The 12,238-nt window shown below is 42.6% G+C and overlaps 1 protein-coding gene across 7 annotated transcripts in view; it reads right to left on the bottom strand.

Annotated features, from left to right (window-relative positions):
* The window catches only part of LOC101940230 (acyl-coenzyme A synthetase ACSM4, mitochondrial), a 31,629-nt gene that overhangs the window by 2,242 nt on the left and 17,149 nt on the right, over positions 1-12,238 (bottom strand). For 6 of the 7 annotated variants that reach the window (XM_065558960.1, XM_065558959.1, XM_065558957.1 and 3 more), the window contains 10 exons: positions 11,675-11,882; positions 9,988-10,131; positions 8,382-8,538; positions 7,521-7,600; positions 6,189-6,312; positions 5,272-5,352; positions 5,027-5,128; positions 3,055-3,182; positions 2,830-2,929; positions 430-549 (listed from right to left, as the gene is read on the bottom strand). In XM_065558960.1, coding sequence (XP_065415032.1) covers positions 430-549; positions 2,830-2,929; positions 3,055-3,182; positions 5,027-5,128; positions 5,272-5,352; positions 6,189-6,312; positions 7,521-7,600; positions 8,382-8,538; positions 9,988-10,131; positions 11,675-11,882 — 1,244 coding nt within the window. The remainder of the gene's footprint in view (positions 1-429; positions 550-2,829; positions 2,930-3,054; positions 3,183-5,026; positions 5,129-5,271; positions 5,353-6,188; positions 6,313-7,520; positions 7,601-8,381; positions 8,539-9,987; positions 10,132-11,674; positions 11,883-12,238) is intronic. The other variant, XM_024102333.3, reaches the window with a different exon arrangement.

The following is a 12,238-nucleotide window of genomic DNA, read 5'->3' as shown; positions in this document are numbered from 1 at the left end:
TGAGCTTGACTGTGAACCCCTTACTCACACGTGTGCACAGGGCAGTGCAGAAGGGGTCTTTACTACGATCCTGAACAGGTTGGTGTTTAGTGGGCTAACGCTGTGGGTAGGGAGCAGGCTGGAGAGGGAGTTACGAGATCATGTTTTTATAGTGAGGGATGGGTTCCATTTCTTCTCAATCCTTGCAGCATTGCCCAGTTTACTTGAGTTTTATTCAGGGTGTGAGTGAGCGTGTGTGTGTGCGCACACCGCTTCTGTGGAGTGACTCCATCATAATGAATTGCGTTCACAGCACGATACAGACAATGCTTTTAATAGACTGTAAAGGAATCGGTGTACTTTGTCTTAAACATGGCTTGATTTCTGAAACACTTAGAAAAGCTGTGCTTCGAGTATGCCCCTGTTATTTAGCAGGGGGTGGGTACTTGCCTTTCTGGGATATTTGTAGGGAGCAGTCACCTTTTTCACATGCTCCTGCAGCTCCAGAGCTAATTTTTCTGGGTCATGTGATAGAAAAGCAGGAGCCAGGACAACAAAAGCTTTTACCACCTGTGCAATAACAGTTACAATGAAAGTAAATGGGTGTGTTTAGTCTTCAACAAACAACCAAGGCTGAAAAATGCGAGCATGAAAAAGCCCAAATCCAAAAGACTGTAATTTGGGTATGAAATTAGACACCTTATTCCACACTATAGCACTTAAATAAGTGCCCTGATTTTCTAAGGGTCAGTGTTCCCAGGGGTTTCGATTAATTCAAATTTTGAGTACCCAATTTTGAAACTCTTTGCCTAAGGTGTGAGTTTGAATATCAGTTGGTGGAATAATAATCTTACTTTTACATAGTGTTTTTCATTCCAAAGTATCCAAAAACGCTTTACAAACAGCACCCCAGCGTGACGTGCAGCCACTTCTGGGGTGGAGGATGACAGCTATGTAGCTGACTGGAGCATCATAAAAATAAGCATGATTTAAGCAGATCTATGTGGCAGAGAGGTGCAGGGATAAAATCCTCCCCGTTCTCAGCCAAAGGGCAAAGTGTGGATCGCCTGCATAGCTACAATGGCAGCTTCTGGGCTGCAGCAGTGATTATAGCCCACTGTGCACCTGCTTTGCGTGGTTGGGCCTATGATCCACATAGGAATGGACGTACTGGCCATGTTTCCCCTAGAGTGGCCACTCATGCATTCTCGGAACACTGGATCTTCCGGTACTTCTGAGAACGGTGTGGATCCACCCCCACACAGCACGACCCTGTCCCTGCTAGTGGGACCTTATATGCACTGTGCGTGCGAGGTCACAGCAGCAGGGGTGGAGCGGCACACACTTCAAAATGGTGTCCCCCATCCGATACTGGACAAAACCATGTCCAGTTTTCTCTCAGTACTGGATGGGGGACGAACCTCAGAAAAGCCTGCCTGTCTGGTTAAAACTGGATGAATGGCCTGCCTAGCTCCCATCCTGCACCCACGCTGCTCCTTCTAATGCTGCAGAGAGTGCAGTGCAGCTCTCCATGGCCTGCCAGAAGCTCTACTGGACAATACAACCATCTTGTACAATACCAATACAACCACATTTCACTTCCTTTGAGGCCTTTTGGGGCCTTTCAAATGTCAGATAATCTAGTTCCATAAGACTAAAAAAGCCTGGTGCAATTTAGCAATCATACTGAGATGCTAAAATCCCTGGGCCAGAACTTGATTTGAGATAAAGTAGTATAGCTACATTGAAATCAATAGATTATGACTTCAGGAGTGCCATGCCACTTTGCAACAGCGAAGGCTCTGATCCTTACCTATAGTATCTCTTTATTAGTCTATATGTTATATTTTGTTTACAACGTTGTTGTAGCCATGTTGGTCCCAGGATATTAGAAAGAGAAGGTGGGGGAGATAATACCTTTTATTGGACCAATTTCTGTTGGTGAAAAAGACATGCTTTCAAGCTACACAGACCTGAAGAAGAGCTCTATGTAGCTCGAAAGCTTGTCTCTTTCATCAACAGAAGCTCGTCCAATTAAAGATATTACCTCACCCACCTTGTCTCTCTATGTACTACATTGTGAGAGGCACTATTTCTACAATACTTTTTCACATGCTTATTCACTTAAAAAAAGAAAACTAGATAACGTCTAGAGCCAGTCAAAAATTTTCATCTGAAACTTTAAAATGAAAAGTGATATATTTTTAAACTGAAAATTTTCAGTTTTTTTTTAAATCCAATGTTTCATCAAAATGGAGAATTTCAAAATTTAGAATTTTATTTTTCCTTTTTCTCCCTCGCTTTTCCTGTTTGCCACTGAATGCAACAGAATTAATCATGTCCAGGATGGTTCTTTATTTTACTTTTTCTTTCTTTTTTTTCCCCACTAACTTTTCCAAAGTGGAGGAAGTTTTGAAAAGTGACAGTTGCAAAAAGAAACTGTAACTCTGACACTTTCCTAAAGATGGGAACATTTTGAAAAGTTACAGAGCAGGAAAAAGAAAAAAAAGAAAGCCATTGGATTTAATTAATTTTACTGCTCTCTGTGACAAAAAAGGGAGAAAAGGATAAACAGACAATTTAAAAAATCAATTTTGTTGAAAAAAATATTTCACAATTTTTTTGACTAAACAAAATATTGTTCCATGTCAAATTCTGCAATATGGAAACAAAGTTGAAATTCCAAATTTCTTCATAAAATTGTTTGATCTTTTCTAATAATGACACCTAAAACTATATTCCAAGGGTTTTTTTCCAGCATCTGCAACTCATTCCAAGCAAGTATACAGTGTACAGCAGGAACTCTACATTTCACTGAAAGAGTACGTCTTTCTATATCAGCCCTTTTACCTCTCCTCTGATAGGATCTGGGCTGCTGGCAACAGCTGATTCTGCGACTGCTGGGTGCTGTATCAAGGCACTTTCTACTTCAAATGGTCCGATACGATACCTAAGAGAGAGCATTGGCGTGAAACTATTGATCTTTTCATGAAAAAGTTTTTTTTAATTGTATTTTGTGATACTACAGAGCAACATTGTAAGAGAAACCTGCAAACCCAATAGTAATGGACCTACCCTGAAGAATTAATGATATCGTCAGACCTTCCAACAAACCAAAAGTATCCTTCTTCATCCATAATCCCTCTGTCCCCAGTGATATAAAAATTCCCATGCTCTGTGGAGGCAGTTTTTTCTGGGTTATCCTGACAACAATCAAACAACATTTCACACACCTTAACTATCTTTAGTGCAGTGTAATCCATCCATCTTGCTACCGTGCACAAAAATAAAACATGCTCAGGACAGTATCATATATTTCCAAGTCCAGTGTATTCCACATAATATTATGATCTGAATTTAAAAATATAGCCACACTGATTAGCACTAAGAACAGGAGTACTTGTGGCACCTTAGAGACTAACAAATTTATTAGAGCATAAGCTTTCGTGGACTACAGCCCACTTCTTCGGATGCATATAGAGTGGAATAAATATTGAGGAGATATATATACACACATACAGAGAGCATAAACAGGTGGGAGTTGTCTTACCAACTCTGAGAGGCCAATTAAGTAAGAGAAAAGTTGGTAAGACAACTCCCACCTGTTTATGCTCTCTGTATGTGTGTATATATATCTCCTCAATATTTATTCCACTCTATATGCATCCAAAGAAGTGGGCTGTAGTCCACGAAAGCTTATGCTCTAATAAATTTGTTAGTCTCTAAGGTGACACAAGTATTCCTGTTCTTTTTGCTGATACAGACTAACACGGCTGCTACTCTGAAACCTGTCATTATGATTAGCACTGTGCATTAGAGGGAGAAGGGAAAGATGTGTTCCGTCAGAAATTCCCCTCAGCAGAACTAATTATTCAAATATACAACCTTCCTTCTCAAGAGAGAAATTATTATTTACTAGTGCAATGACCCTCAGCAAAGGGTCAGGGGAGGTTTTGAGCTTAGAGTTTCAGTAGCAAAACACAGCTCTCTACCACTTTATCTCAAGGAGTACGTCCACCAGATACAGGAGTAGTTACCTTCCATGAGGACTATCCACTGAGGAAGACAACAGGACACACATTTTACAAACCTGTTACACTAGCACTAACCTATGAAACATTCCCATTTGTGTAGTCATGTTAGGGTGTATATGCCATCACCATTTAAAAAACAAAATGATCCCCCATGCTTTGAGATTTCAGTACTGTGGTTTGTATACTAATATTTAGCTAAGATCACACACGCTTCATCAGGTGGGATGATGTCTCCAACAGAGAGCAGGACAAAAAGACCACACATGCAGGATATAGCCGGAACACGTGCTCTGTATTCTTCAGCAGAACGTAGACTCAAAGGGCCAAAATCGTGGATGGCTTGCATAGGTGCAGGGGAATATGACATCTCTTAATGTCCCTGGGTAGCTGTGTGGGAGGCAGAGCAGCTTCTGCAGAGCTGCTACATCATTCTCCACCCCTGCAGGCGAATGGAAGGAGTGGGAATTGGTGGAGCACTGAGCATACACACTAACAAAGCTATGTTGGGGTGTCAGGGGATGTATGCTGTGCTAGACAGAGATCTAGAATAGCATACTGCCTGCCCCCACCTCATAGCAATGAGGAAACTGTGAGGCAGACTGGGACTCTTGGGGTATGTCTACACTGCAATAAAACACCTGCAACTGGCTCATGTCATGTAGGGCTCAGACTATGGGGCTATAAAATTACAGTGTAGATGTTTGGGGTCAGGTTGGAGCCTGGGCTCTGGGACCCTTCCCCCTTGCAGAGCCTAGGCATCTATACCACAATTAAACAGCCCTGTTCCCTGGGCTCAGGGAAACTGTGTCAGCTGACAAGGGCCAGCTGTGGATGTTTAATTGCAGCATAGACATACCCTAAGAAACCTTGTGAACTTTTGGGGTGAAATCCTGGCCCCATTCAAGTCAAAGGAAATTTTGATTTCAATAGAGCCAAGATTTTACCTATCCACTTCTCAATATGTCTGGTAAGTGGCATGAAACTTTTCTGAATACAATAAAAAGTCTCCTTACTAAATACTGAGAGAAAAGACAAAATGGCCTTGTAGGTTTGATTCGGATGGCAATGTTTCCTTCTTCTCCTCGAGGCAAAATATCACCCTGGTCATCTACAACCTGCAGGAAGAAAAACATGATTGTTTTGACTGGCCCAATGTAATTTCTTTACCATTCACAACTATAATGGGGGAGACAAGGATGAGAACTATTTTCCTCTCATATTTTAGATAGAGTTCAACCAGGAAAATGTATCAACATACCTGAACATCGTAAGGTGGAGATGCCTTTCCCATAGAGCCTGGTTTAATTTTCATTCCTTTCACGTTGGCACATATTGTAACCTATATAATACATGTTTTTTTATTTGTGCAACATAGTAGGGTTCTTAGTGATTTTAATCTAGCCGACAATGTTCACATGTGATAACTTTTGAGGGCCAACTCCATGTCACCTCTTCTGAGTATTTGTATGAGGAGAAGAAAAAATTGCCAAGTGGCACACAACTTTTCTGTTTCCACAAACCCACTCCCAGCAAGAGAGACCAGTTGATGGCGCAGTGTCGCTGTCAAGAGGCATCGTCCACATATTTCAGTGCATGTTTCCCACCTCCCCTGCTGAGATTGCTTGTGTACCTGGCTAGCTGTGCGGGTGGTTCTGTGGACACACCTCAACTTTCCAGAAAAGGGATGTAAAGGGACCCTGGTCTTGCAGCATTACTGTGTGTCCAGTTTGAAGATAAAATTAAAGAAGGGCTGAATTTGGCCCTAGGTATTTTTGTTATGTTCAGACACTAAATTTCTATATACACAAATCTTGCTATGAAGTTGGTTTTCTGTTTTCTATTGCAATTCAAAACATGGCATGTGAGTTTTTGTAGCTAATTACTTCTAGTTGCTCTTTCTCAAAGTGTTGCTCCTGTTCATTAGGTGAAATTCTGTGGCCTGTGTTATGCAGGGGGTCAGATGTGATAATCATAATGGATCATTCAGGCTTTAAAATCTATAAGTCTAGTTGTTATGTTGATTATATAAAACTCAATACCTAATTCACCTATAGCTTCCTTAACGACCTTGAACTAAGTAAATTCCTGCCCTTTCCCATGGTTTTGCCAGATGCATTGTGCCCACGTAAAGTTATATTGTTAGAGGTTACCATGTGATAATTAGTGCAGACGTACTGTTTCCGTCTGGCCATAGCCTTCATAGATATCCAGACCTGTTTGGGTTTTCCATTGCTTCATCACTTCTGGATTGAGCGGCTCCCCTCCAGTCACACAGTGACGCAGACTCATGAATTTGTAACTCGAGAGGAACAGAAAACAATAAGAATCAATAACCCTACAGTTTTCAAAGCACTGCAAATGGTTTTAGCTGGCCAACCTCCCTTAACTTTAAACTGTTGACACATGCCTCCAACCTCAAGTGCCACTGTGGAAAATTTAAATAATTATCATGCTGTAGAAGGTTGTACTTTGACTCTTAGATCATCTTAGGTCCTGATCCAGTTTCCAATGAAGTCAAAGCAAAGCTTCCATTTGCTTCAATGGTACCAGGATGGGGAACCCTTGCAAATGAAACGTTTATGGAGGTCAACAGAAAAGAAAGAGCAGCTGTTTCTTGGAAGAGCTAACTCAAGAAAACACAGGAGATCTCAGCTAACTTATGCATACTATGACAGTGGAGAAGAGCAGAGGGTTTGTATGGCTGTGTTCAGAAAAGTAACCTGCTTGTACCAAGATCTCTCACACAGTTGTGTGGTTTGTTCTAAATGCTGGTGGCCAAAGAAGTGCCAACAATATTGATTTCCTAAAAACAAAGGGAAGTTTGAAGAGGCTGCTGTTGGCAGCGCAGAACTTCGATTCACTTGCAAGACAAGAGTCAACTGTGGCAGGACTAAAACATATATGCAAGTCCTGCTCTTCTGGCTACAAGACCCCAGAAGGCCAGGATCATCTCTGAACAAACTGCATATATTATCCAGTGTGTAACAACTGCTAGGAAGACGTATGTACCACATCCATTTGAGCTGAATATTTCTAGAGAATAGCATATCACTGGATACAACTTCCAAATAAATATCAATTTGTGAGTGGCCAATTTAACTGCTCATTTTACTTTCAAATGTATGGGACAAATTCTGCCATACACGGGTATAACTCTCATCCAGTCTTGCCTAAAAGTTGGCCATATCTTGCCTCAAGCTACCTCTGGGCCTTAAAACAATCCCATGTTTGAAGGTAGCTGCACTTGCCCAAACTGGCTTGGTTCATCCTTATTGTCTTTCCAAATATTTGCTCCCATATTGCACAGGAACTGAATTCATAGGGTTTTTATTGGCTCTAGGATTCCAGCACAACATTTTCTCTTCTTAGAATGACCCCTTAACAAGGTGCCATTTAAAGCAGAAAATAAAACAAAAACAATGTAGTGAACCAAACAACGAGCCCTGTCCTATCACTAAAAATGTGTCTCTTTCTATTTACCATTATCAATAAGCAGATGTATGGTACCTGGTAAGCCCATGCCGCACAAGCATGCAGTAGGCAGTTGATGCTGTGCAGAAAGTGGTTATGGGATACCTTGAGAGAGTCTGGAAAAATTAAAAATTGGAAAGTTACCATACTGAACAGAAAGGATGGATTGGGGCCTGATCCTGCAAATGTGCGAGTGGCTAATGGGGCTATGAGTGCCCTAGAAAACACCATCCTATTCGGATTTATTCTGTTCCATTCAGGTTCCTATACCGCACCTACCACTGTTGAACTGGAGTGCCTAACATTTTAAATGTAGTGGCCAAATTCACAGTGGGGAAGAATTTGGCCCTCAACTTCAGTAAGGAAAGCCAGTGATGTCTCAGGGTCTGTATCATTCAGTCCTGTTGCCGTAGCAGTTAAAAGTATTCACCCTCAGACAGTCACGAGGAGGTTAATGATCACACTGACTATCTGGTGTTTCTAATGTCAGGGCTGCTAACTACTACCCAGGACTACTATGTTCCAGATTCAAGGAAAAGCCCTGATCACTGGATGAGCCTTTCCCAGCCATGTACTTGGCAAAACAGGCTGTCTTGTGTACAGAAGATGATGATGTGGAGGGGAGTGGGCTCTGTGGCTGGCTCCTTGACACACAACAGGGAGAAGTGGGCCCATCAGCCACTGTTTGAAAATCCAGGGTGAGAGAGGGTACATATAGGACATCGCCTGCCCCTTTCCTCAGAAGGCACTAAAAATAAGGGAGCCTGGTGCTGTTGTGGGGAGGAGGGGGAGAGTGGTATTTATGAGGGTCAGTGTGTACTTGATTCTGAATTATCTGGGTCTGCTTCACTTATGCAAAATAGAAATAAAATCCATAGTGTGAATTGTTATTCTTACATTCGCGACAGTTGCTGGTTCAAACTGTGGCAGGTTGTGTATAAAGACACATGATCCGCTACTCCAGGGAGAAAAAACGCTGCTCCAGACTGACTTGACCCAGCCTGTGTCTGACGTGTTCCAGAATATATCCGAGGGAGTCAGATTCAGCCAGTACCTGATAATGCAGAAGGAAAGAATGTATCTACTGTCAGAGGCTGTCGCGTGCAGCACGAGAGAGTGGAATACAGGTTACAAGATAATAAGGAAAAGGGGCTGGAGGCCTCATTTAGAAGATGTGGTGTCAGCAAGCTACGTTCACCGAACAGCATAAAGTTCATAAGAAATTAAATTTGATCGTAAAGATCCTTCCCCCCTCCTCTCTTGGGCTCCCTCCTCTTTTCTTTCTCTCTCTCTTTTCATGTTTCGGATTTACTGTTTTCTTCTAGAATGTGTTATTTACAGCAGTGGCCTCAAGCCACAAAGCCTGCATCCAGCTCCAGAGATGAATGCACCATTTGGAGATTCTCTCTTCCCCCACACGACCCTCAGATCAGAGAGAGCAGCTAAACCACAGGCTCTTTCTCTAGGAACCTGAAGGAAATGACTCTCTCAGTCACATGGTTATCAATAAGGTTGAAACTCAAAATACAATGGGAAGCCTCAGAATGATAGATAACCAGACAGGGCTGCTTCAAAGCTCACTGAAGTCCATAGGAGAGTTTCACCTTTGGATTAGGACCAGAGCACATAAGAAGTTTTCATTCAAGCTTCTCAAGTACAGGTTACACTCCAAACATGGCTGATCCCAAGTGTATTTGAAACTCAACCCCAGTGTTTTGCACAGTGACTCTAGTATTCCCCATACTTGACATTCAGCACCAATGTTCTTTTGGGTAACAGATATAGCCTGATTTCCAGAGGTGCTCTCAATGACATCATTAGGACCTGAGCACGCCACACTTTTGAAGACCTCTGCACAGGACCATGTTTTCTTCTTGTATTCTCTGACATGTGTGTCACTTCTTATTTCAATTAAAAGAATATTCCAATAATGCACAATAGCTGGAAATAAAGGCAATACAGATATAAACAGAAGAAAGAAAGAAACGGGCCAATATCTCTTCTTCACTCAAGAGGTGGATAATTTAGGGTGACATTTTGCTTGCGATTTGAGAGATTTTTTAAAAATTTTCATGAAATTTCACCCTCCCCAGGAAGCAAAAATCAAGAGGCAAGATCCTTAGTTGGTGTAAATCAGCACAGAGCCATTGGTTTCAACCAAGCTATGACGATTTATACCAGTTGAGGATCTGGCCCAGGAAACTTTAGTTTTAAGGAAATGCTCATGTGCTATTAAAAAAATTGAGCTTTATCCTGTTTTTCTGCAAGTGGAATAGCCCACTTACCCTGTCCCTTGGGTGACAAATGATTATTGCTGATGATCTGAATTGCAATATTTTGCTGCAAAAAGCTTTTCATTGTGGTTCTAAGGGGGAGGGGAAAGCAAGTTTCTTTGCTACTGAAATATCTAATTTTATAAGGCTTTTACTGTCACTCCCTCCCTTCCCTTCAACAAGGGATCTTGTCACTAAGTCAAACTCTTGAGAGCAGTTAGTGGTTATACCTGCCACTGACTGTAAATCCTATGCCGTAACTACTGTGGGAATGTTCAACCATTTTTGGAGGTCCTGTGCTTCCACTGGTAAAATAGATGAGCATTGGGTCTCGACTCTTTGTCTTGACGCAGTTATGATCAGCCGGTGCCACCCTGTGGAACACATAATTCCTAACAGTGACTATATGCACTCTTTTCTACAAGAGCTCACAATATCTGCTACAGTTCAGACAGTAACAGAGCAATGCTGGGTTCAGTTACTAGTCTTACAAAATAACCAGCTGCACCAGGTATGACTCTGTAGAATACAGCAATACAGACTAACTCCAGGGATTCTGCTATTCACAGACACCGTGCCTCCATGTGTGAGCTCATGCAATCTAAGATATGAGAACCAACGGCATATTCTAGTGGCTTTTTCTATAATTATTTACTCAGAGAGGTCCAGGGGCTCAAAGCTGAACAGAACTCACAAGGAAAAACAGTCACGGCCCCACAGAACTCACAGTCTAAGGCTCTGATCCAAAGTCCAGTGAAGTCAAGGGGATTTTTCCACTGACTTCAGTGGGCTTTGGATTGGGCTCTAAAAGACAGGCACAGAAAAGATAAGTTGCAAAGGGAGGCTTCAGGGTTGTAAATTGCTCTTCTGTGGGCATTGTAGAAACAGTAGCAAGCCGTGAGAAGGTGGTGGTCTGACAAGAAGGTGGGTAAGTTGCTGCACACACATGAGGCAACCGGGACAAAGGTGTCGAATGGGAGAGGGAAATGATTGGGGCTTTGTGGCTGGTGGTGTTGACAGAATGGAGCCTGGGGGAAAATGCAAAGACAGAAGCTCTAAGGCACAGGCCAGGAGAGAGCTCTTCAGGGCCCTGAAGGCAAGGAGGAGAAATTAAAGTTAATACAGTAACTAGAGTGAGTGAGTGGAGGGATGGCAAAGCTTTTCATTCAAATCTTCCAAGGGGAGCAGCGGGGGCAAAAAACCTAATTCAAGACTCAGCTTGATAAGTTTATGGAGGGGATGGTCTGATGAGACTGCCTACAATGGCATGTAGCTGATCTGTGACTGCTAGAAGCAATATCTCCAGATTGGCTGAGACCCTGGAGGTTTTTCGCCTTCCTCTGCAGCATGGCGCATGGGTCATTTGCAGGTTTAAACTAGTGTAAATGGTGGATTCTCTGTATCTTGAAGTCTTTAAATCATGATTTGAGGACTTCAGTAAATCAGCCAGAGGTTAGGGGTCTATTATGGGAGGGGGTGGGTGAGGTTTTGTGGCCTGCAATGTGCAGGAGGTCAGACTAGATCAGAGGTTCTCAAACTTCATTGCACCACAACCCACTTCTGACAATAAAATGACTACATGAACTGGGGGGGGGGGGCGCAGACGGAGCCTGAGCCCTGCTGCCCCGGGGGGTGTGGGGGAGGAAGAGGAGGCTGCAGCCCAAGTTCCACTGCCCTGGGTGAGGGTGGAGCTTGGGCTTCAGCTTCTGCGTCCCAGCAAGCCTAATGCTGGCCCTGGTGACCCCATTAAAATGTCCCCACAGTTCGAGAACTGCTGGACTAGATGATCATGATAGTCCCTTCTGACCTTAAAGTCTATGAGTCTATGCTAGAAATGGATTCCTCATCAGTAGCTAACTGATACACCTTGCTTTTGTTTAATCTCAAAGTGACATTGCTAAAACAGCTGATACCTACTTGAGTAGCTCTTGGAAGTTCAGCCACCCATCCTTGCTGCCTTCAGAAACAATTAGCTTGCTTTTCAGAAACTGGCAGTCAGGCAAGACAGAATCCACTGCAGGTGCCAGTGTGTCATTGGTAATGATGCACTTGGCCTTCGAAGCCTGGAGTCTATAGAAAATGTCTTTGGCCCTTAATTGGGATGTTCCTGGAATAAAGACAATTCCTAGAAAAGAGCAACAATGTTATTTTTCTAAATTGGGGATGAATTTTTAAAATGCTTTTAGTGAGGTGACAGTAGGCACACCAGCCGCAGAGAAATGGAGTCACTTATAAAGAGCCCACCCCTTAAAGAACACACATGAAGGTCATATTTATGATATGATGGCAAAGTCCACGTTAAGAATGAACAAGCAATTATTTTAGATCATGAGTAGAGATGGCCCAAGTTACCAACTCTCAGTCAAGATCTTGAATATACCAAAGTTGAAGATGATTAGAGCTGGGGTTTGATGCAGCCCATTTAAGAACATAAGAACGGCCATACTGGGTCAGACCAAAGGTCCATTTAGCCCAGTATCC

The sequence above is a fragment of the Chrysemys picta genome, chromosome 10 (assembly GCF_011386835.1).
Source record: "Chrysemys picta bellii isolate R12L10 chromosome 10, ASM1138683v2, whole genome shotgun sequence".
Classification (NCBI taxonomy): Eukaryota; Metazoa; Chordata; order Testudines; family Emydidae; genus Chrysemys; species Chrysemys picta.
Note: the sequence above shows the minus strand (reverse complement) of the source record. Positions and strands in the feature narration are given on the sequence as shown.